The following is a 22733-nucleotide window of genomic DNA, read 5'->3' on the forward strand; positions in this document are numbered from 1 at the left end:
ATGAAAAATTTGACTTTGACTTTGAAAACCATGTGAGGAAACAAAATGCCAAAACCGAGATGTCCAGAGAGGCTTGTGCTTTGTGTTCAGAGATGGCCAGAGCCTTCACACATACACACCACTGCATGTGTACATGTAAACAGATTGGATTTATTAATTTAGACCAACAAGGGTTCCCTGATGGGGCTGACAAGGTAATCTGAGAACTATAGCACCACTCTAAAGAATGTCCACAAATGGCGCAGTAACTCAAGAGTCGCAAAGAGTGTAAGGAATACCCTGCATGTTTTAATGAATTGCAAATACAAACATGAGGGAAACGGAGTTGTCAACAAAAATAAAAACATTTAACATATAAAATTAAGTGCCACCCACATAGAACTACATAAAATGTTGTCTTTTTTACCTCTTAAAACTGCAACACAATAAATCCACTAATCCTAAAAGATAAACACAATAAAAAAGTAGAGCATCAAATAAAATGGACACAGAAGACTCAACACACATATGTGTCCAGTTTAACAGCATTTGCAGAAACAAATATTTCCCCTCGAAACACAAGACCGTTTCATTAGCATATTCAACTTAATAGACATCTTTGAACATAAAACTGCAGCAAGGTATTTCCAGAAATAAGTGACAAAATCTTAACATAATATTAGCCTCTGAGGCCTTGCAGAAACTACACTTAAATGGGACATTTCTCTCACAACTTGTGCTTCTGTACTGTACTCTCCAGGAGTAGAATGATATGTTGTAATTTTGGGTCATTTCAATAATTGATCTTCACAATCAAGTTGGAGTTTGGCAGTGAATTTGTGCACCGTCTCCACAATCCAGTTTGTTCAAGCCTGTATGAGACAGGACAAAATAAGTAAGAATAATTCATATACAGTACAAGATGTATCGTTCAATATACTGTAGCAAACAAGCTAACAGTAGAGTAACTCAGATAATTCTAAATGTATACAAAGCATCACTACTGGTTGGTTGCCTGTGTGTCAGTGTACACCAAATGGACTTTGAAGTGTACATTATTACTGTAGGTTAATATGGGCTATAAATAGGATTAAATCACTGGCACAAAACTGTCCATTTCAGAGGATGTACTCACATGTGACAGACCACGCCCCCTCTGTCATCCATGTCCTGCTGGGAGGAAAGATGGACACAGATCCAAAGATGTCAGCCAATCAAAAGCCCACCAACACTACCTGCCAACCCTCCTCCCACTGTACCAAAGGTCATCACCCAAACCTGTGTGTTCACTGTGTGCTGTGTGTGTTTCACTAATTCACAGATTGGGATAAATGCAGAGACCAAATTTGCCTCACAGGATCAAAAGAGTATATATAGCCTTAGCCTACTTATACTTTAACGCCATGCCAAAGCAGAATGCAATGCTTTTGTCAATTCAGTTGAAAGGTGGTTATGGTAAGAGGTCAATCCGCTGAGTTTAGTGAAATGCTCACAAACTGTATCTTTTTTAAGATCAAATATGGTGTATCCAGGGTGCAAGTGTGTAGTTATTTGTAGTACATTTATATAGTAAACTCTTCGTAAAATCTTACAGTCTATAGCTTTGGTTATTAGGCCGAGTACTGAAAGAGTCAGAACAACAAAATGACCATTAGGCACAGTTGTCATGCCAAATGTGAATGAGGCACTGCTAGAGAGTCCGACATTCTTTTGTTGCTGGTCAGACCGTGAGCATATTTCTACCATCTCAACCCCACAGAGGCTGCAGTGGACTTGGGCCTGTGGGGGCTGATCCTCTGCCTCCACTCTGTGCAGACGGACTGACATCAGCAGGTTTGCGCTCCTAGAGCCCCCCACGTTTGATGAAGAAAGCCCTTCAACTGACACATAGCAGGGGCGCGCGTCCTCCACCTCCTCTGCCTCTCCTGGCCGCCCTGCCCGCTGCTCTGCCTCGTCCTGCCTAGCGAGCACCGGGCAGCCACGGCCCATCTGGCTCTCTCTGGCTCATCTGCTTCCCTTAACAACGACCTGGTGAGAGGGCCGCCCGCACCGCCTGCGCGCCACACAAGGGCCCAATGCTTCCTTCTGGCGTCACTTATTTACTGTTATGGCCACATTATGTGTTGACAGGAAGGTCACTTCAGTTCAAGTAGAAGAGAATTTGGTTGACAAAAGGGATGTATGGCATTTATTTGAGAGCAATGGAAATTGCTAGTGTCAGTAATTGTGGTGTCAGTAACATAACTACAGTTTGACTGGATTCAGAACACACAGACACAGACACACACACACACACGACACATACCATATTCTGCAGCTGGTCAGGCTGTTGCAGGGGTCTTCCCACAGTGATGAGTCTGGTCACATTAAGGTGGTCTTGATGTTTCACAGCAATACCCCTGGTGCTAAAGCACTGTGCCCTGTGCTCCTCCTTTGAAACACACACAAAAAGACAAAGCACCTCTGAGACCTGCACACACACTCCTCACTACTACCAACACAGACAAAAAGCAGAGCCCCAGCACTCAGGGTTGTGGAGCTGCCGTGGAGCTTCAACAGAGGGGGGAGAGGACCAGAGGAAACCGGCACCGGCTGCAACCGAACTGTCAGTTTCCATTGGTCCAACGCAAATTTCATTAGATTAGCCCAACAGGCAGGGGGAACGAGACAGAGGACGTCTTCAACCACTTCAAACTCTCAGTGAAGCTGCTCCAACTGCCTTCCAGAGTTTACCCCCGACACAGAACAACTCCCAGCAGCAGTCTGTGTGTCCTCACAACCTTCCCATCCTGCAGCAGGCCTTATGGCTCGTGCACACACACACCACCAACACCACCAAAAAAACAGCACATGATAAACCAATAAAGAACCATAGAAAACTCTCATGGGTCCTTCCACGTAGCCCGATTGATGCATATTCTTCCATCCACCTGTAATGAGAGGCTAAAGTCAAAGCACAATATCTTTATAAATATTTACATTTATTTTGTTGAACAGACAGATGGAAAAAGGAGACTGTGTGACAGAACATAATGCCAAGTGAGCAGCAGTTTGAAAGGGCTCAATCACTAATGTGTAGAGAGATTCCCATTTGGCCCATTTGGTTTGTTTTTATCCTAAGTACAACTGTGACCTAAGCTTTAAACTCTAACTAGCCCAGGTTGCTATGACTAATAGATCTCTTGTAGAAACCATTTCTCCATAGTCTGTTGCTCCACTGCAAGTTCCAATATTACTTCTTCAAACACAGCACAAAACATTTGGCTTCTAATCCAGGCAAAACACCTGCACGTATTTATTCAGCCTTACAAGGGCGTATTACATCTTCCATATCCCACAGAAAACACAGGAGAAAAAAATGTATCTGTGGTCTGCTGGTCTCAGCGCTGGGTAAATTGATTAATCCCTGTCCTTAGCAAATCACACCCCTCATTGATACCAGTCACCTCGTAAGACGCATTATCCTGGAGTGACAACACTTGACAAATTCACCATCTGCAATAAGACGGCGCATTGTTAACGGCCTGTTAGCGCAGCACCTCTATTATTCTTGATGAAAAATTAATTTCCCTTATCTGCAGCTAAGCTCTTCAATCCAAATCCGCCAAACTGGCAACTCGCTCTTAATAGGTATTACAGGCACACAAACGCCTGCACACGCACTACTCGCACACGCATGCACATAAAAGATTAATTGCGCGTCTTGGGTGGGGGGGGGGGGTGGGCATCCATTTCTGCACACCTGCAAGATACTTGATAGTGGAGAGTGGGAGAAAGATAACATTGTCAGGGGCTGCCGAGACTGACAGCAAAACAATGTCCCCTAGGTAACATCTCGCCGAGCTGTCTTTCAGCCCAGGCCTGCGCGCTGCCATGTCAAAGGCAAACGTCATTGATCTGGCTGCCTGCAGATATTTCCCCTCTGCAAAGACATCCCTCCCACACTCCCCTCTATTAAGACTGACACCATGTTATCTTCATCGCAGCTCAAAGCCCAGCCGCCGCAACACTTGCCTTTTCTTCTCAGGATGCCTTTGAGGAGGCAAGGGGTGGGGTGGGGAGGGGAGATCTGAACACCACCACAATGCACGTACTGTAAAAGGTTGCGTGCTTAGCAACAGTGTGCGTGTGTGTCACTAAGAGGAAATTACAAGGTTTAAAAGAGATGAAAGAACACCTAGAGGAAAACTCCCACCTTGAGCAGAGGGCACTGGTTATAAAGCTCAATGTGAACATTCACAGAGCATACGGGCCTCGCATAGAGATGAAAGAACTTGAATGAAAGAAGATAACAACGAAAAAAATACAAATAATTGTAACAGAAGGTAAACAGAAGGTACCTGTAACACCTCAGGAAGCCGAGTCCCATCAGACAATATAGAACAAAAGGATGTTTGTTGCCACTATGTCTTCGACAATTTCAACAATCTGAGGTAACAACTCAAATTGTGGAAAATAAAATCGCTAGAGGAAAATAAACACATCACCTTGCACAACTAATTTACAGGAAATGTAGAACAAAATAGAAATGGCCAACACTGAACATCAACATAGCTGAGACGAGCTTTCTGCCTAAACAATGAGGACCTAGGGGAAATGCTCCTCTAGTGTGGCATTGTGCAAGTGCTAGTTGTAAGATTGAGGACAGGGTGTGTGGGTTAGGAGTACATTATTCCCCCTAATTTAGATAAAAACAACTTCAGAATTTCATGACAAATAATTTATTTTCTGAAATAGTAATCTAATTTTTTTTTCCAGGAACTGATCATATGTCTTTGATACAACCCATGTCACTGTTCTTCAAAAAACTTTTGAGATAAAAAAAAAAAGAGCCTGACATGCAGTGGCCAAGGACACAGACTCACCTCTGTTGTGATGTGCCGAATGACCTTCACCGGCGGCCGCCCCTCGTCCTCACAGTGGTCCTCTCTCTGAGCCACGGTCCTCTTGAGCATGGGCCTGATGGGCAGCACGGGCTCCTGCTCCTCCCCCAGCACCCACGGCTGCATCCGTTTCTGGGGCCTCCACGGGGGAGTCCATATCTTCGGGGGCCGAAACCAGCGCTGTTCGTCCTGATCCAGCGGCGGCCACGGGCCAGACTCTAAATCATCCGACAGGAGTTCCGCTGAGTCGCTCGGCTCTGCCGGGGGTGCAGGCATCACCTGAGGCTGGGGCTGGCAGGCGGTAGGACCCTGGAGGCTCCGAGGAGCCGCATCCGAGGAGAGCGGCCCGAGTCGGAGCTCTGCGTTGGGTTGGCCTTCATGCACTATGTGGCACTGAACCTGAATCCCCCTCTGCGGACTTGGCTGCTGGGGAGGCTGGACTCCTGACTGCTGGAGACGGTCAGTCCAGCTCTGTGCTGGCCCTCTCTGGCTTTGCTGGAAAGAGGCTGGTCCTTCTGGCGACGGTCCATCTCGCGGAACCTCTCTAAAGTGAACAGGTCCCATGTTGTCTGGCCCCTTTGCCAGCCAAATACAGAACACAGAACACAGGACAAGGAGAGATGAATGTTAGAATTACAAGACATGGCTCCTAGAGCCACGTTTCTCCCTGATGAGAAAATAATCGGAACCGGGGAATGCATGGTGATATATGCACACTACAGGCAAACATTCATTTGTGCAAAAAACCAACAAAAAAGATGCACATACCTGGAAAAATGTATCTTCAGAGTCAAACTGACATGGTGGTGGAGGTGGAGGAAACTCTCTCTGGGCTCTCTGGTAGGGCTGCGCTGCCCATGCCTGGCCCCACGGCTGGCCACATTCCCTGGGCCACCTCTGCTGCTCCACCGGGCCCTGGCTCACTCGCTGCATTCTGGTGGACTCCTGCAGGGCCATCCGCTTCTCCTTAGCCTGCAGCTGCCTGCGCAGCTCCTTCTGACGGAGGACCTCCATCCTCTTCCTCTTCTGCTCCTCCATCTTCTCCCTGTAGGCCTGTGTCTCCTCATCCTCCTGTCAGGCAGCAGTGGGACAGGCAACACATTACAATCAACACACCAAAATATACCAATATATTGTCCTATACCTACCTGTTGCTGGGATGTACATAACATAAGCACACAGTCTATTTATTTATTTAACACATTGAAAGCATGAATATCATTACCCATTCGAAATATGGACTATTCACTAGACTGAAATGTTTTGCTCTAGAATGACACTCAGTTTCTACAATTTTAGTTGTTATTGTCCACTCCTTACAAAGTAATTTCATGTAGTATGGGGTGAATTGCCAGATCTCTACGTTTTAATGGTCTGTTGTCCATTTTTTTTTAAGCTTTAACAATTCAATCAGTGAGTAAGACAATATCCATTAATTCAGTGTGACCAAAGTTAATGTGCTTATGTCTAAAAAACATTTTAGCAATGAAATAGAACAAAAGTTAATGTGATCACCATAAAAGGACTACAGCAGAAACAAGAAAGAAAATTCTCATCACTTTCATGTTCAAGGTTCTAAGCTAGAAAGCATTAGCGTGTTGTTGGCTACATATTTCAAAGTCATCTAAAGAAATAACTGACATTGTCAAAAACAGTGACATTGCCATTCTTTCGGTCCCCGCCCTCCCACCTCCCCTGTGAAGGCATGTTATCACAGGGCTGCTGTGCTTGGAAGGTCACTGACAATGCCGGATGTGACCGTGCGCTGGGGATCACGAGGACTGGCAGCGGCGGCGGTGGGTGGGAGTGATTGATTGGCAGCCGCACCCTGTGAAAGGGGCTGCAGAAAAGGCTATTGATTTTTCGCCGAGTGCATTCTCCGAGCTAATAATTGGGTCTAATGACCAGCTTTCAGCAGATCCGCCTGACCTTGAGCTGACTGCGGAGGGAGTCAGGACTCTATTAGCCGACACATCAGCACCATCACAGGACCTTCCTCACAGGCCTCTTTCAGAGACTCAACACCACTCCCATGATTACATCTAAGGACTCTCGTCAGATGTGCAGTCCTCTGCTTTCACCCACCTCACCTGGCTCTGTTTAACCGCTTTTAGTGTAAAAGGATAAAATGTTCAAAATAAATATGAAAAAAACATGAAACTGTTCAACAGCCGACACTTGACACAGGAGGCATTCATTATTCACTTCTTTCAGTTCTATTTGTGCTTGCATTGGTAGACTAATGATTGCACAAAATGAATTTTGCCCAGTGACTTCATAAGAGCTGATCTGCCAATTCTTCTGGCCAACTCGGAGGCCCACTGACCCTTAGAGAGCTGAGCTATTGACTGACCTTCTCCTCTGCCTTCACGCAGGCCTCGGCCGGGGGGCTCCGGGCGCGCCGGACTGGAGACGGGGGCTCCTCCTTGACCTTCTGACCCACATTCCTCACAGGGGCCCGGGGCTCCGGAGCGCTGCTGGCAGCCGCCTCCGCCTTGGCACGCTGCACTGGCACGGGCACGGCCGTGGCGGTCACTCCCCTGGCAACCACCGCGGGCTTGGCGCTCAGCTCGCCCCTAGTGATGGGCCTCACCTGCGCGGCCGGCGCCAGAGTCGGACGTAAGGCGTCCGTGCTGCAGATGCGTGCGGGAGACCGGACTGGCGGGAGGCCAGGGATGCGTGGACGAGGCTGGACCTGAGCCTGGGCCTGCACTGGACTCTGAGTGTGGCTCGGTGCTGCATCAGCAAAGGCACTCGGCTTGGTAAAACAAGGTGTGACCTGTGACAATCATTGACTGATTAGAGGTGCATTTTTCAGCCTTGCAGCACATTTTGTAAAGGTCATCTTCATTTTCATGTACGGTACACATCAACTGAAGCACAGATGTAAAACATCACACAGAACAGTGACACTCAATTGATGAGTTGGATCATAAGCACTTTTACAAAACAATGAACACTCAAGAACCAGAACATTTGGCAGTAAAATGCGTCACCGCTAGAGAGATAACGTCATTTGTGAATGTGTGTCCATTTGGCAGAGAGAGAGAGAGAGAGAGAGAGAGAGAGAGAGAGAGAGAGAGAGAGAGAGAGAGAGATAAATAAATCATCACTCCTCTGTGCCTAATTCAGGCAGTGTGAAGAAAGGGGTAGGCACTGCAGGGTGCTTTATGATTGGACAGATAGAGGCAGAAGGCAAACTGGGGGTGTGGTTTGGTGCTGTTGCCGTGGCAGCTGGTGTGAGTATGGTGATAAAGGTGTTGATCTGGCAGCAGCTGGTGATTCGGCGACAGCCGCTTTGCCGGCGTGGTGCAGTGACAGACTACAACTGCCTTTAAGCACCTATATCTGACCCGACACTCAATACAGTGTCCCATTGTAATCTAGTTTAACCTCAGTAGTCTCAATCTCCATGCACATCATTTGGAATTCTTCTACACATTTCACTAGCAAGTGCTTTTGCTTTTCTTTATACAAACCTAATATATCACCAGATCCAGATCACCCCAGCTTTTCTGCATTCACAATTTGTAATGGTTACATGACAAGTCATTCCGAGATGAACTCTGTGTGTTAAGGGCATGTTTTAAAAGACGAGTGAACAGCCAATTCTACCACTAGAGGGCAGTCAAGCCTCTAGTACTCACACTCATTAGATGTGGCACTGGAGTGGCACGGCTGATCTCTGGGGCACACTGGCACCCAAAACATGCCAGTGTGATGACTACATTCATAGTCATAAATAAGAAATATTTGCCACTAAAAACAGAGACTGACATAAAAGTGTGCATTCATATGGTTATGTGGGCTCTTTATGAAGACTGCAAGGCATGTATATGTATGTATGTATGTATGTATACATGTATGTTTGTATGTATGTATGTATGTATGTATGTATGTATGTATGTATGTGTATGTAAGTGCATCATTGACTACCTTAGATCTGGCAGGATGAACAGGCACACAGGGTGTGGCTGTAGGCTTTTCTGAGGTGGGGGAGCAGGACTGGGGCGACACCTGACTCTGGGGCAGGAAGGGTCTGGAGTGGAGCTGCCCTGAGTTCAGAGCCATCTTATAGGGGGCAGGTGGAGGAAGGGGAGACCTCAGGGGCTCTCTGTGCCCCGCTAGTGGCTGCCCCAGCCCGGCCTGCCTCCCCATCTCTCTCCCTGGTCCAGACCCAGACCCAGACCCAGACCCAGACTCCAGCGCCGGGCCCAGCCACGGCCTCTGCTCCATCCGTGGCCTCAGCGGGGGTGGTGGCCTCCTGTGGGACTGGCCAGGCAACCTGGGACTGCAGTCCAGTGGACGAGGGCAGCGCCACTGATCAAGCATATGCTGTCCGGGGACCAGGGGCTCTTTGAAAGGAAAGGGGAGGGGGGGAGGGGGGACAAAAAAACAGACAAAAAAGGAGGAAGTGAGCATGTGGTGCCATATTGCCACATCTCAGCTGATCTGATGTGACATCTCAACTTCTGCTTACACCTTGGGCAGCCTGGCTGCGTCCCGCAGGGTCCTGGGGAGTAGCCATACCTTGAGCATCCCCCATGATGGGCCTGCGCGGCCAACGCGCTCCCTATAATTCTATGTACATAATGTTTGCTGTGAAGCAGTATGCTGAACATTTCCCAGGGTGCAGTGGGGCATCCCGTCCTAATGTTCCCCTCCGCCGTATCAAACGACCAGGCTGCCGTGAGGTAGTGATGGGGACGGTGTGTGTGTGTGTGTGTGTGTGGGGGGGGGGGGGGGTACTCACCGCTGCTCCTCCTCTCCTTTGGGGGCGCCTGTCCCCTCCAGGGCTCCGCATGCTGGGACCGCAGGGGCTGGGGGAAGTGAGACGGGCCCGCCGCAGCCACCCCCTGAGGATGAGGAACGTGAGCGAGCAAACACACACACACACACACACACACGTACACACACACACACACACACACACACACACATACACACACATACGCATTAAAAAAAACAGTCAAAGAGACACAGCAAAGTTTAAAAGACAGACACACACATACACACACACACACACACACACACACACACACATACAAAGGGCATGTAAACATGCCACAATGGGATAAAACCTCAGATGAGAACACACACACACACACAGACACGCATTAAATAAAACAGTCAAAGAGACACAGCAAAGTTTAAAAGACAGACACACACACACACACACATACAAAGGGCATGTAAACATGCCACAATGGGATAAAACCTCAGATGAGAACACACACACACACACACACACACACACACACACACACACACACATACTGTACACACAAACATTTGGCAGAAACAGACACAGCATATTTTTATACAGAATTCTTGAAGATACTATAAGATACTCTTCATAGTCATTCTCAAATGTTCAATTAAAGGCTAATTACATTGCAAAAAAGTGAGCATTGGGTGAGCTCAATCTTAAATCTCACAAGGCATATGTATAATTCTACAGGCAGTTTTGCAGATTTAATAAAACTATAACAAAACCGCATGCATTATTCACACGCATGGCAAGCAATGCATGCATGCATGCATGCGCACACACCAAAGCAAGGGCACACACACACCCCATAATTTAATTTTCAAAAAGGAAAAAAAAAAAAAAAAACAGAAATCATTCTGCTTGGTGAGCCATAGTGCGGTACAAGAGTTTAGTTATGAATCCAGCCAGTCATTGCCCAAGCCCACCATCGCCCTCCTACTCATCACCTGAGCTTTACTTTCTTGTCAATAAAGGCTAAAAGTGTAAAAATATAACTCTAAAAATATACTACAGTATATTACTGTAGTACTACAAGTATAAATACATTTAAACACGCATGGTGGGTTCAAAATGAATGGTGTATGCGTGTTCTGTATTTACAGCTTCCTACCTGCCGCTAATTGCCTGATCCCTATCACCCCTAATCAACATTCTAAATGAAAATTGATTACTTTTCCCCCCTCTTCACAGTGGAGAGGGAAGCCAGGCTGACCCAAACACAAAGTTAATCAGCGCCTCTATGCAACAGCGAGGGAATGGCGAGTGAGAAGGAATAGGCGGCCATTGTCCGCGTAATCAGTTCCCCACTCAGAAAGGTCGCACTCAGCCCCCAGTAGGATTTAATTAAAAGGACGCCACAATGGGCGGGCGGCTTGTGCGAATTTGATAACTACGCGTGTGCCCATTCACTGGCCTGGCATGAGCTGGGGAGCGGGAGATGGACGGACCAAACGAGAGGAAACGAGAGAACCAAAAAAGGATATGGAAGAATGAGGAATGGGGGTGGGTCTGGGACAGAGAGAGAGAGGGAGGGAGAGAGAGGGAGAGAGAGAGAGAGAGAGAGGGAGGGAGGGAGGGAGGGAGAGGGAGGGAGAGAGGGAGGGAGAGAGAGAGAGAGAGAGAGAGAGAGAGAGAGAGAGAGAGAGAGAGAGAGAGAGAGAGAGAGAGAGAGAGAGAGAGAGAGAGAGAGGGAGGGAGGGAGGGAGGGAGGGAGAGTGGGGAGAAAACAAGGAGAGAAGAGCAAGGGCGGGGGGAGAGAGAGAGGGAGGCCATTCAGCAGGGCTGTATTGTGGCCCTGGGCTGGACTCAGGAGTTGACTGTGCCAGACTGAATGAGGTGGGCAATTCACAGGACAACAGAGGCACGTTTCATTAATGCCACCTCCACTTAGCCACTGCTCTGTGTTTGGGATCAGCTCCAACGCCACAGAGGCATGGGGCGCGGCCGCACTGGGACCACTATTCTACGGAGCCACAGAAACCTCAGAGGAGAGACTCTGCTATATCACCCAGCAGTCGCTCAAACAACACAAATATGCTCACTGCATTCATTTCTGAGAAATAAATAAATCCTATTATGTGGTAAATATTCATTGTAAAAAAAAGTAATTACAGGTCCTTTTCATGCCTTGGAAGGTGAAAAATTATTCTAATCAATCCAGAAATGTAATGATATGCCACCCTCTTCATTATGCTCACCTGAGGGACTTCTCATGATTAGAGGAGAAAAAACTCCCTGCCAGTTTCCTCACCTTGCAAAGCCTATGACACCTCAGTAGTGCCAATACAGCAAACTAGTGAAGCATCCACCCGTCCACACACACACACACACACACAGGGACACAAGCGCATGCACACACACACAAGGACACAAGCACACACCCACGCACACTCACACACGCGATCACACACACACACACGCTCACACACACACACACACACACTCACACACACACACACAGAACCCGTTATCTGAGTCCGGCACAATCAGAGCTGTCATTTACTGCAAACAAACAGCAGGCGGTGCATTCTGTGTCGCAATTAATGGAATTAATGAGATCATTCACTGGAGGCAATCCATCCATTTCAATTTGATGAAATCCTCAATGCCGTTTCGCCCTTTTCTATTTTTTTAATTTTTTTAAATGAACTTTCCAATGACGGGCAGGATTAATATTTAAACCCCCCCCCCCCCCCCCTCCACTCACTCACACTCTCGCTTTACCCCTTGCGGAAAATATTCTGTACACACCCAGGCTGCAGATGGGGCCCTGCATGTACGATTAGTGTGTGATTGTATGATAATGGTATGATAATCGTGATTAATCAGATGCCCACTGGCAAATGAAAGTTTCTGGGGGGCATTTTGTCACCTGCATTCTAAATGGCATCCTACCCCAGCACCGGTCCGAGGAAGCTCCGTGATTGGCTGGGTGAGACGCGACAGGGATTCGCCGCCTCCGCTGTGGCCCGGCGAGAGACGTCCAAACACCGCAAAATGATAAACAGCGGCCAGAGAGCCCCAGCCCCTGGACTCGGCGCGCATAAATGGCCTGGCGCGCATGTGGCGGGGAGCAGGGGAGCGTTTGGGGCCGAGTGAATAGAAGGGGGCTGACACTCAGGCCGGGCAGTGGCTTTGACACAGCGACCCCGAGAGCAACCCAATTTTCTGCCTCCCTTTCAGGAAGAGCCCCCCCTTGCCAGCAGATGTCAATCAGGCACACACATCCCAAAGAAAGAGGGTCAAGGCAAAGCATAGTTTGGACGTTTCTGATGCCCGTGGTGACAAATCAATGATTTCAGCTTGAAAATGCATTTGGAAGGACGTGACACTTAACACATGGCACTCAGTTGGAGGACACACTCGCGTATTTCTAATTGAAGAGGGAGAGACAAATCATTTTATTTGAAGCTTTTCATGATTTTCTGAGAAGAATGAACGCATCTAGGCTGAAAAACTGTTTCAAATAGCTAAGCCAAATTCACAGTCCCCCTCCCCCCTGCATCTAAATGAAATAAACATAAGTGCCTAAAGCTGCTATCAAACATTTCCAGTTGTGCTGGGACACCCATCAATGTTTACAGATTCTCAAACAGTGTTTAGCCAGGGCAGGGATGGTTAATAGCTATATGACACACACAAACGCAAACACACACACACACACACACACACACCTACCCCTCCTCTTTTTCTCCTTTTGTGTGGATGCGCGCACACACAGACACACTCAGACACACACACACACACACAGAAAAAGAGAGAGCAGCTGCTACTCACAGAGAGGCACTGGGGAGCCACAGCAGGCTTGGCCTGGCTTTGTGCACACATCAAGGGCACTGCAATGAGAGGAAGGAGCCCATTAACCAGCTCTGTAGGACACAAACACACACACTCCAAAACAAGTGCGCCCGCACACCAAAGACAACTCTCATCATATCTGACAGTGAGATAGACTACATCTAATATGATATTAAGTACAATATCTGTGAAATTGTACTTAAAAAAGAGCCACATTCATGATTGCTTTAGTGTTCTGTTGGGTCTGAAATTAAAATAAATTGAAGTACATTTAATAAACCGTTAGTTCACCCATCTGAATAATTAAAAAAAGAAAAACATAACAACCCCTGCAACATGAAGAACAGAAAACCCCATTCGCGAGCTTTGCATCATTGTAAGTTAGGAGAAAATCAGAAACCTGGATGTGCTGACGACACACATGATAAAACCCGAGCGCCTGAACCTGATCGAACCCAAGGAGATGAACGTCCAGTGAGGATGGCTACTGAACGTGCTGGTCCCTGGGGTGCAGCCCTACCCTGGTGGCCTGGCTGGCTGTAGCTCTGCGGCGGGCTGAAGTAGCGCTGTTGAGGGGCCCGGGGACGTGGATGGCTCGGCAGCGGCGGCTACAAGAGCGGACACAAACAGAGAGAAACACAAAGTTACGGGAGAAGACGACGGGCGTCCTACCGTGTGGCAGACGCCTAGCGGCAGTCCTACCAGAGCAGGGGGGCAGAGACAGGGTGCAGTGTGGGGGGAGAGGGCCAATGTTAGCAAACTAAACACAAACACAGGTGGCAAAGCCACTGAACGGGCATTGGGCCAATGCCATGCCAGGCCAACAGGCCTGCCCAGCAGCTCGTACAATACTCCGTTGGTGGAGGGTCTAAGAGAAGGACATTCACTGCTGGGACAAGGGTACTATGCACCTTGATAGAGCTCAGACAAAACTCGTGATGCCACATCCCTACAATGAAAAAGAAAAGACAAAGCATGATAATAAGAAGCTTACACAGCAATAGTGTGAAAGAAAGAACACATGGGTATGACAGAGAGCGGGAAAGGGGGGAAGGGAAAGAGAGAAAGAAAAACAGAAAGAGAGAGAATGAGAGCGAGATTGTGTTTCCAGAGGTTAAGGAGAAAGGGAGGTTTCAGCTTCCTCCCTGAGAGAAGAAGAGAAGAGAAGAGAAGAGAAGAGAAGAGAAGAGAAGAGAAGAGAAGAGAAGAGAAGAGAAGAGAAGAGCACTGTTGATGGGCTGGATGGAGCAGCTGAGGGAGCTTCACAGAGCTGGGAGGAGCTGAGGCATGGGCTCGTTTAGCTGAGGAGGTGTGGATGTGTGGACATTTGGAATCTGATCGACTGCAATTGCTTTTGGGTGCTGTTATTCTTTCTGTGTTCTATAGCTTCTTGTTCTATATGCTCATATATATGCTATTGCTTCTTCTATGCTCATTTGGGCTCAGCATGTTTCCATCACTCTTGCTCATATAGTTCTTTTATTATTTGCCCTCAAGCCAACTTGAGGCTTTTACTGTTTAAGGTCAAATGTTAATTAATATGCCTTTTTTTCCATCTAAAACAATACCAAGCCCTACCAGAGAATGCACAGACTCCTGTTAAGGAGCTTTAAAAGATAAAATATCCCAACAACATAAGAGCTCCCAGAGATCTAAAGCGCAGGGCACATGTCTGCAGTCAACAGGTTTAGTGTGGGATCAGAGCTGGGCCTGTGACCGTCACAAGTCGTGGTGGCGGTGGAGATGAAGATGTCTCCCTGCCACCCACGCCTGTTAGTGCGGCCCCTGTCCCTGTGGCACAGGCAGCCAGCCACATGCCTCGCGCCTCGCACAGAATGCAAATGCGTCGTCGCCGCCGCCACACTCGCGCATGCATGTGTGTGTGTGTGTGTGTGTGTGTGTGTGTGTGTGGGAGACACAGACGCATAATTTACTCCTGTTTCACCTTCGCCTGACCTGCTAAATTAGCAATTACAGCAGCTCTCTCAAGTCCCCGCTGCACAGCTCAGGCACCATTAGGGGCCGCGGCGGCAGATTGATTTCTTTCTGCCGTCATTCAATTAGACAGCCCACATGCCAGTGCTGTTTAACGCCAACAAAATGGCTCACTTCAGTGTTTTAAGTTTGATTTTGGATTCTATGCGTCCCATTTATATATCCGCAGACTGAAGTTTCTTAATTGATAACAAGTTTTGATTTGATTTTGTATTTGCTGTTCTTTTTAAATAATAATTTCCTCAGTGGAATTACATGGTCCAAGAAAAAAGAAATTCTAATCATAACAAAAAGACAGCGCCGTATGTTAAATCCAAGGGAAAACACAAAACTAATTTCATGTAATGCGCTCCATACAGACAACTGCCAAGCTATTTGCTATAATCCATATATCAACACAGATAAGCATGGGCGAAGAGAGCGGGGGTAATTGACGTTCCCCTAAGCAAACTCCCATGGCTTCCCCAAGGACAGAGGAGCCGAAGGACAGAGAGAAAGACCAGCACACACAAACTGACAGCACACTAGCAGCACAGATAGCATGTGAGAGAAGGAGGAGCAGAGGTTGAAAAAGAACCCAATTTTTGTTGTCTTTAGTTGCAAAAAACTAGTGGCAGTCGACGGCGTGCATTTCACCTGCACACTTGACCGCTGGGCCTGGGGTTGCGGCCTTGGGTCGAAGCCTCTCACTTCCATCCTGCTAAGCATTAGATAGTTGGAGGGTGGTCGACGGCCCCCAGCTCCTCCACAAGCGATGTGCCGGCGTGCGGGGTCTCTGGCCCCAGTTCTGCAATCACCTGAAAGCTCTGCAGCACAATGTTTAAGAAAGCATTAGGAGGAACTTCCTTGAAAAAAAAAAAACAAAGGAGAGGAGCATTAATAACTCACCATATAACATTGGCGCAGAGTTGAATATTAAGATATTACACAAGAGCTAACTGGTGGAGTAAGAACTCCACTCACAGGTCAAACCTAATTATCACAAGCTTATAACTTAATAGAAAGGCTCCTACCATTGCTATTGCTGGACTAGACAGCAAAGGAATAAGGCTCTACTGTTTCTCACATTGGCTTTGAAAGATTGGATGTGAAAACGTATAAAACAACACATCAAATTATTCCGCTTCATCCGCCATTCTCCCCCCTCCTTTTTGAATCAGCAATTACTTCCTTCAGACCAACTGTCAGGATTTATTTCACTAGCCCCAGTAACGGCATGCTTTCAGATGACATCTCCAATCAGCCACTATGGACCATTCTCTCCACAGGAAATAAACTGTCACTTATGGTCACAAGTTCTGAGACAACAGAAATTTCTGACTTAACTCGAAATGAGAATTTGTATTGGTTAAATGTTTTCTAGTAGGATGAGTTCTCTCGGGTGCTCCCTGGCCCAGCCAAAGCTTCCAAATTTACAGACTGCATTACTAATGTACAAAAAGATAACTGGAGCAAGAAAAACAAAAGAAACATGGATTGTATTTCATTTTGTCATCACCGTGTGAACCTGGTTTACCTAACGTATCGGGGATGTTTCTCCTCTGACGAGCTCCGTGTGACAAGCGTACAACCACCATGCCCTCTTTCCTTTCACTCTTAAAGCGGGAATGACAGGACTGCTCATCCTCTTCCTCTTCATTGGACTCATCATCCTCATCATTACAGCTCTCCTGAATGGGTAAAAGAGTATATTTTTACCTCTGTGACTACCAAACTAACCAAGCAGCATGGACAGAACATGAAATACACAAAAATAATAAAAGTAATAAAAATGACTTTGATTCAAACATTCATTCACGCATTCCTCCGGTTTCAACTCTTTTCCAATATATAGACACCCACTCCCCTCCCCTCCCCTCCCCTCCTACACACAGGCGTTTCTCTCTCTGTGCCCTTTGTGTCCAGACTGCTCTGACACAATCAGAGGTGTCTAACGCCACAGATGGAGGCTACCACACTCTGCACCGCGTCTGCCATGGCTTGTGTGTGTGTGTGTGTGTGTGTGTGTGTGTGTGTGTGTGTGATGGTGGGTGTTTGATTGTTGTATGTTTGTTGTGTCTGTGTGTGTGTCTGTGAGTGTGTGTGTGTGTGTGTGTGTGTGTGTGAGTGTGTGTGTCTGTGTGTGAGTGAGTGTGTGTGTGTGTGTGAGTGTGTGTGAGTGTGTGTGTGTGGTGTGTGAGTGAGTGTGTGTGTGTGGTGTGTGAGTGAGTGTGTGTGTTTGTGAGTCTTTCAGTGAACCAGATGCCATCTGCACGGCAGCCACTCATCACAGCTCTGTGTCTGGGCTGCTGGATGAAGAGGCACGTGGCGGACGACAGGGAAGAATAATTAATCCACGGAACAACATGGCAGAGCTTTAAGGGCCAAAATCAGCCAATCACATGAAAGCAATCAGACAGATCCATGAAGGAAACAAATCAATTCTGAATCAGAGAATTATTTCACATCATGCGTCTCAAAACCCAAACACTGGTAATTGTAAGCATGAAAAATAGACATTTTAAGAACATTTTAAACTTGGGAATGAAGTTCTCAAGATTCTTTACTTGTTAGTGTCTTTGCAAGTTATTTTTGTCAGGACAATAAACAATTATTAATACCCACGGAGTCCAATAATCAGATTCATTAATATGGGGCTCACTCATTTAAGAATACTAATGATTTTAAGAATACTAATGATTTTCTACTCATTTTTACTTCACTCTATCTAGAATGCTGAAGTCCACACACCTGTTTCTTCTTAAACAAATATAAAAAGACTCTGATGAAGGCGGGTGGGGCGATACAAGTTGGTGTATGTTAACACTATTTCCTTGTGCTAATGAACACTTATCCCTTCCAAGAGCACCGGGGGATACAAGGGACACCAGCAGTTCTCCTTTGTCAAATTTGACAAGACGATGTATTTTTATATTGGTCCACAATACACGGATTAATGATCACTACCTTAGTGGTTTCAGCTGTGGTGGATGCCTCTAGGTCAGACTGCTCTTTGATCTCGATGACCTGGAATATATTCAAACAAAGCAAATGTAGAATAAAGATTTCTTCTGTACATCATTTGGGAGTAATACTGCCTCATTGAGTCACACAATGGATGTCGGTCAATCAACTGACAGCACTGTTGGCCTCCAGGGAACTCTCCTGCTTAAAAGTATCCCCCCCCCCCTCTCTCTCTCTCTCTCTCTCTATATATATATATATATAAAATATATATCTTTCTTTCTCTCTCTCTCTCATATATATATATATATATATATATATATATATATATATATATATATATATATATATATATGAAAATTCAGGAGTCATTTCATATGCTGTTACTATGTTTTCTGTCAATGATGGTTATCATAGGAGATTTTTGTCATCTTGTCAGGGTTATCTTTTGTAGCAAACTCAGGTCTCCTATCTAATAGTGTGAAGCTGAACACATACTTTGCATGTACCAAAATCACTAAACACGTAAACTATGCATCAGTTATGGGAATACGTTTTAAAAATGCATACATTGTCTCCGTGCCACCGGAATGCATCTGTGCCCTGAACTGCTGACATAAACTCCTCATCACAAGCCAGATGACAGCTTAGGTCATGTCTTGATCGCGGAGATCATTTGCCATGAGTCAGACCCTTCACAGATCAATCACATCAGACGTTTCCTCCCAACATCTCTGAGCTGACCTCTCTTTCTGCAGCTCATTCCATATAAGGGCAGAGGAACGAGCCATAAAAAAAGCATCAATTACCTGCACCGTATCTAAGCCTCATGGATATCTTTTTAAAAAGGTCAATAATCTTTTCACCTGAGCATAAGCGCTATCAGATCTGGCCTAATCCTAGATAGCGCGCTCTCTCGCATTATCCAGCTGAGATAATTGGCAGCGCGTCGCTCCAGCGACACAAAAGTGTTGCATTTTCCGCTGGGAAACGGCGTTCAAGGTCAGAGCTCACTGCTGCCGCCCGCGCCCGCGACACAGGAGCAATCCAGCGCCGCCAAACAAGCTGTCAGCACAAACTTTGTCAGGGCGCAGATAAATAAACTGTCAGGGAGCGATAATAGATCTAATTTCACCTCTCCATCACACACATGCCTCGCCCCCACTTCCCTACCTGCCTGCCTGCCTCCCTCTCTCAGGCGCTCTCCCAATGGGACCAGAGGAGATTTCAAATCTCTCCACCCACCCCCACTGGCCCGAGGAGAGACAACAACAACAATGTTATCTTGTGAGATAAGATACACCAGCACCTCGGTGTGGACTTACTTGAAATTCATCATCGAACGGTTCATTGATTTCCACGTCCACAGCCTCATCCTCGCTCTCCTGGTCTCTGGCACATTTGCCTGAGTCTTCGGCCGCTGTGGCGTTCGCAGCGCTGCTGTGGCCACTCTCCTCATCTTGACCAGAGATGACCTTACCTTCAGGTTCTTCACTTCCCCTGGGGTCCACCGCTGGCCCTTCCCCCGGAGAGAGGGGAGATTCTCTGATTTCAGTGGGGATTTCTTCGTGGGTTTCCAAAGGTGGCTTTAGAGGAGTCGTGACTTGGCTGCTGTCTACTGTATCATTGTAGCTGTGAAAGGGGACAACTTTGTTCAGAGCATGAGCTGAGCAATACATTTCTGTCAATGTGAACCTGGCAAAACAGAAACAATATTGACTAATGGCCATCATCCCTGAACTGTATCTACTTATCATAGCTCTCCTGAGTCCAGCCACGTAATCCTTGTTTGGCGAGATAAGGGCATTTAGAAATAACACACTCATCATGGGCGATGTGTCTCTGAAGTGTTTGCTCAGCACTGAATGCTTGTTATGGTCAGAAAGCTCGACATGGAGAAGATGTCGGAGAATCAACCTTTCAGGCTCCACTGCAACAGCCAGGGCCGCTGCAGGTAGCAGAAAAGTTCACCTTACCAGATCGTTAGCTCCTCCTCATCGCTGTGCAAAAGGTCATCGCTCAGGTCTTCATCCGGCACGTCAGACATGTTCTGTGAAATAATGTACAAAAATGGACTTGCCAAATGCCTTTACAGGGCAAGATAAAGACTTGGATAGCATTTTCACACGGATGGACCTTTTCCCATCGAAACTATCTAAAAGAATCACATAATCATATAAAACCACATTGATCTGAACAATATACCCATGTGAAACATTTATGGTGAAGTAAGATCTTGTCAATATTTGTGATATGATTTAAGTGCTAGAACTCCAGTGATCTGATTTGACAGTGAGGCTCTAATATCATTCATAAACCTTGTAGCTTCCTTCATTTCCTCAGTTCTACCATAACACTTGCTCCGTCTCTTCACTGAGTGACACACCCCTTTTTGTGTACGGCACATACGGACACTGTGCCTCAGGACATAGTTAGTAGACCATATGAAGTTACTAGTGGGAAAAACAGGGCACTTTCCCCTGTGAAGAGACCACCTGTCACAAGCCCTGCGGCTCGGGCATAACTTCACCTCAGCTAAGCTGCAAATATTTGACTACCAAAGAGATATTAACTGAAGACCTCAGGAATCATCATGAAACAAAGATTAAACATTTCAGAGTCTTGATCATAATTCTTAATGACTGTTAGCCTTTCTAAAATGCTTGAGGTATAGGCTAGAGTATGTAACACATTACAATGATTGCCAAGTATGAGTCTACCTTACCTTTCTGATGTCAGAGGAGGCATCATCAAGTAGACAAACATCCAAATCACTTAAGGGAAAAAAATATATAGGGGAAATTCTTCAATTTGCTGCTTTTTGCTTTCAAATAAAAGTGTGATGACCTTCAGTAAAAGGTCAATCTTACATTACATCAGGAAATTATGTGTCTGTCTAGGGCATGTCTGCTTGGAGCTTCTGACATACAATGAAACATTAGCTTACCTGTCCAAGTCTTCATCTTCACTCCTCCTGGGGGACTGCTCTAGACCAAGCTTGTAATGTACATCTGACTCATTATCTGCAAGTACCAGGGCGGTAAAGGCCAAACTCGTGTTCAAGCAGACAGAACAGCTGACAATTATGCTAAAGCAATGCTAAAGGAACATATGGGGCATCTTTGCTTCAAGCCAACACTTTGTATACTGAGTGATGCATAATGTCAGCTGATTTTCTCTTGTGTGACCACCACTAAGCCTATAACCCACACAAGGCAACAGCATTGATACATCGTATAAACAAAAATATAAATAAGCCTATGTGTTAAAAGGCTACATTGCTGGATGGAAACTTATTTGAGAATGTGAGAGAAAACAGACTAAAACTCTAAACTTTAACAGAGTTTAGAGAAAACAGAGTAAAGGTCTTTAAGTGTTTTTATTAATGCACCAAATATCCTTCATTGTTGACTATTTCTGCTCAAGCTGACTTCTGACCCTGACATTGCCATCTCACATAATCTGTAACGGCGTTGTCTCTGCTAGCTAGCAACTATGATAACGTTAATCATTCAGAAGGATGCATTTTCTACGTTTACGCAATGCAGTTCAGCTCAGTTAGCTGGCTGACACAAGAAACTAAAATACCATATTCAAATGTCAGGTGGATAACAAGGTTAGTGCTAGTCACCCCCATCCATTCACTCATCCCTTTTTATCATCGCTCAAAAACATAGCTAACCAGCTGGCAAAATTTGCTACCTTACAATTGTCCAAAAAGTTCAACGTCCTTTGAACTATTTTAACATTAATATTACCTTGGAAATCGGTGGCCATGACGCTCTGCAGTTTACTTAACTTGCTAACCTAGCAGCTTCGCAGAGTTTGCTATGTGAAAAATTTGACCATGTGAGAACCATGGATTGTATGATGCGCTGTGATGGGAAGGAACTGACGTGAGGGATTGTGGGTTGATTAAGGTGAGAGATCTAGAATGATGATCTTTACCGAACTACACCCATGTTTCCTGGGTACAGTAGGTGTTTGACCTAAAAATAATGAAAGCAAATTCAAGTCTTTCTATAAAAAATGGACACTATCTCCATGATCTGTGACACCAAATTAGAGGGAAAAGCTCACCACCAGTAACTCACCACCAGTTAATCTACTTGAGCATGTGTTATGAAGGCTGTAAGTTGCTTCAAACACCAAGTAGACCCTAAGACTTGATCAAATAATAATTTGATTATTCAAATTGGTCATGTTTATCTTGTTTGTTTGTCTTGGGCCACCTCATTTTCATGAACTAGGCCAGATAGGTGGCATGCATTGAAATCAAACTAAGCCTTCCAAAGTTCCAGAAGCCCATATCCCCAAGCGCTAAAACACCATTATCCATTAATAGCAAAATAATGCCCTAATAG

The 22733-nt window shown here is 46.1% G+C and overlaps 1 protein-coding gene across 3 annotated transcripts; it reads right to left on the reverse strand.

Annotated features, from left to right (window-relative positions):
* Window positions 1-257: 257 nt before the first annotated feature.
* On the reverse strand, window positions 258-22252 carry LOC121692548 (RNA-binding protein 33-like). Of its 3 annotated transcripts, none has more exons than XM_042071405.1 (18): window positions 22128-22252; window positions 21317-21392; window positions 21095-21143; window positions 20346-20419; window positions 19695-20001; window positions 18373-18432; window positions 16943-17096; window positions 16063-16232; window positions 13952-14039; window positions 13411-13469; window positions 9616-9718; window positions 8799-9217; window positions 7216-7641; window positions 5631-5933; window positions 4845-5438; window positions 2285-2410; window positions 1115-1152; window positions 258-851 (listed from the first exon to the last, which is right to left on the reverse strand). In XM_042071405.1, exons 1-18 carry the CDS (start codon window positions 22144-22146, stop codon window positions 773-775), a joined length of 3144 nt encoding a protein of 1047 aa, XP_041927339.1. In that variant the 5' UTR covers window positions 22147-22252; the 3' UTR covers window positions 258-772. The 3 variants fall into 3 exon arrangements, with proteins under 3 accessions (XP_041927339.1, XP_041927263.1, XP_041927174.1); XM_042071329.1 differs by having other exon boundaries at window positions 1115-1149; window positions 13832-14039; XM_042071240.1 differs by having other exon boundaries at window positions 13832-14039.
* Between the last annotated feature and the right edge of the window lie 481 nt (window positions 22253-22733).

The sequence above is a fragment of the Alosa sapidissima genome, chromosome 1, assembly GCF_018492685.1.
Source record: "Alosa sapidissima isolate fAloSap1 chromosome 1, fAloSap1.pri, whole genome shotgun sequence".
Classification (NCBI taxonomy): Eukaryota; Metazoa; Chordata; class Actinopteri; order Clupeiformes; family Clupeidae; genus Alosa; species Alosa sapidissima.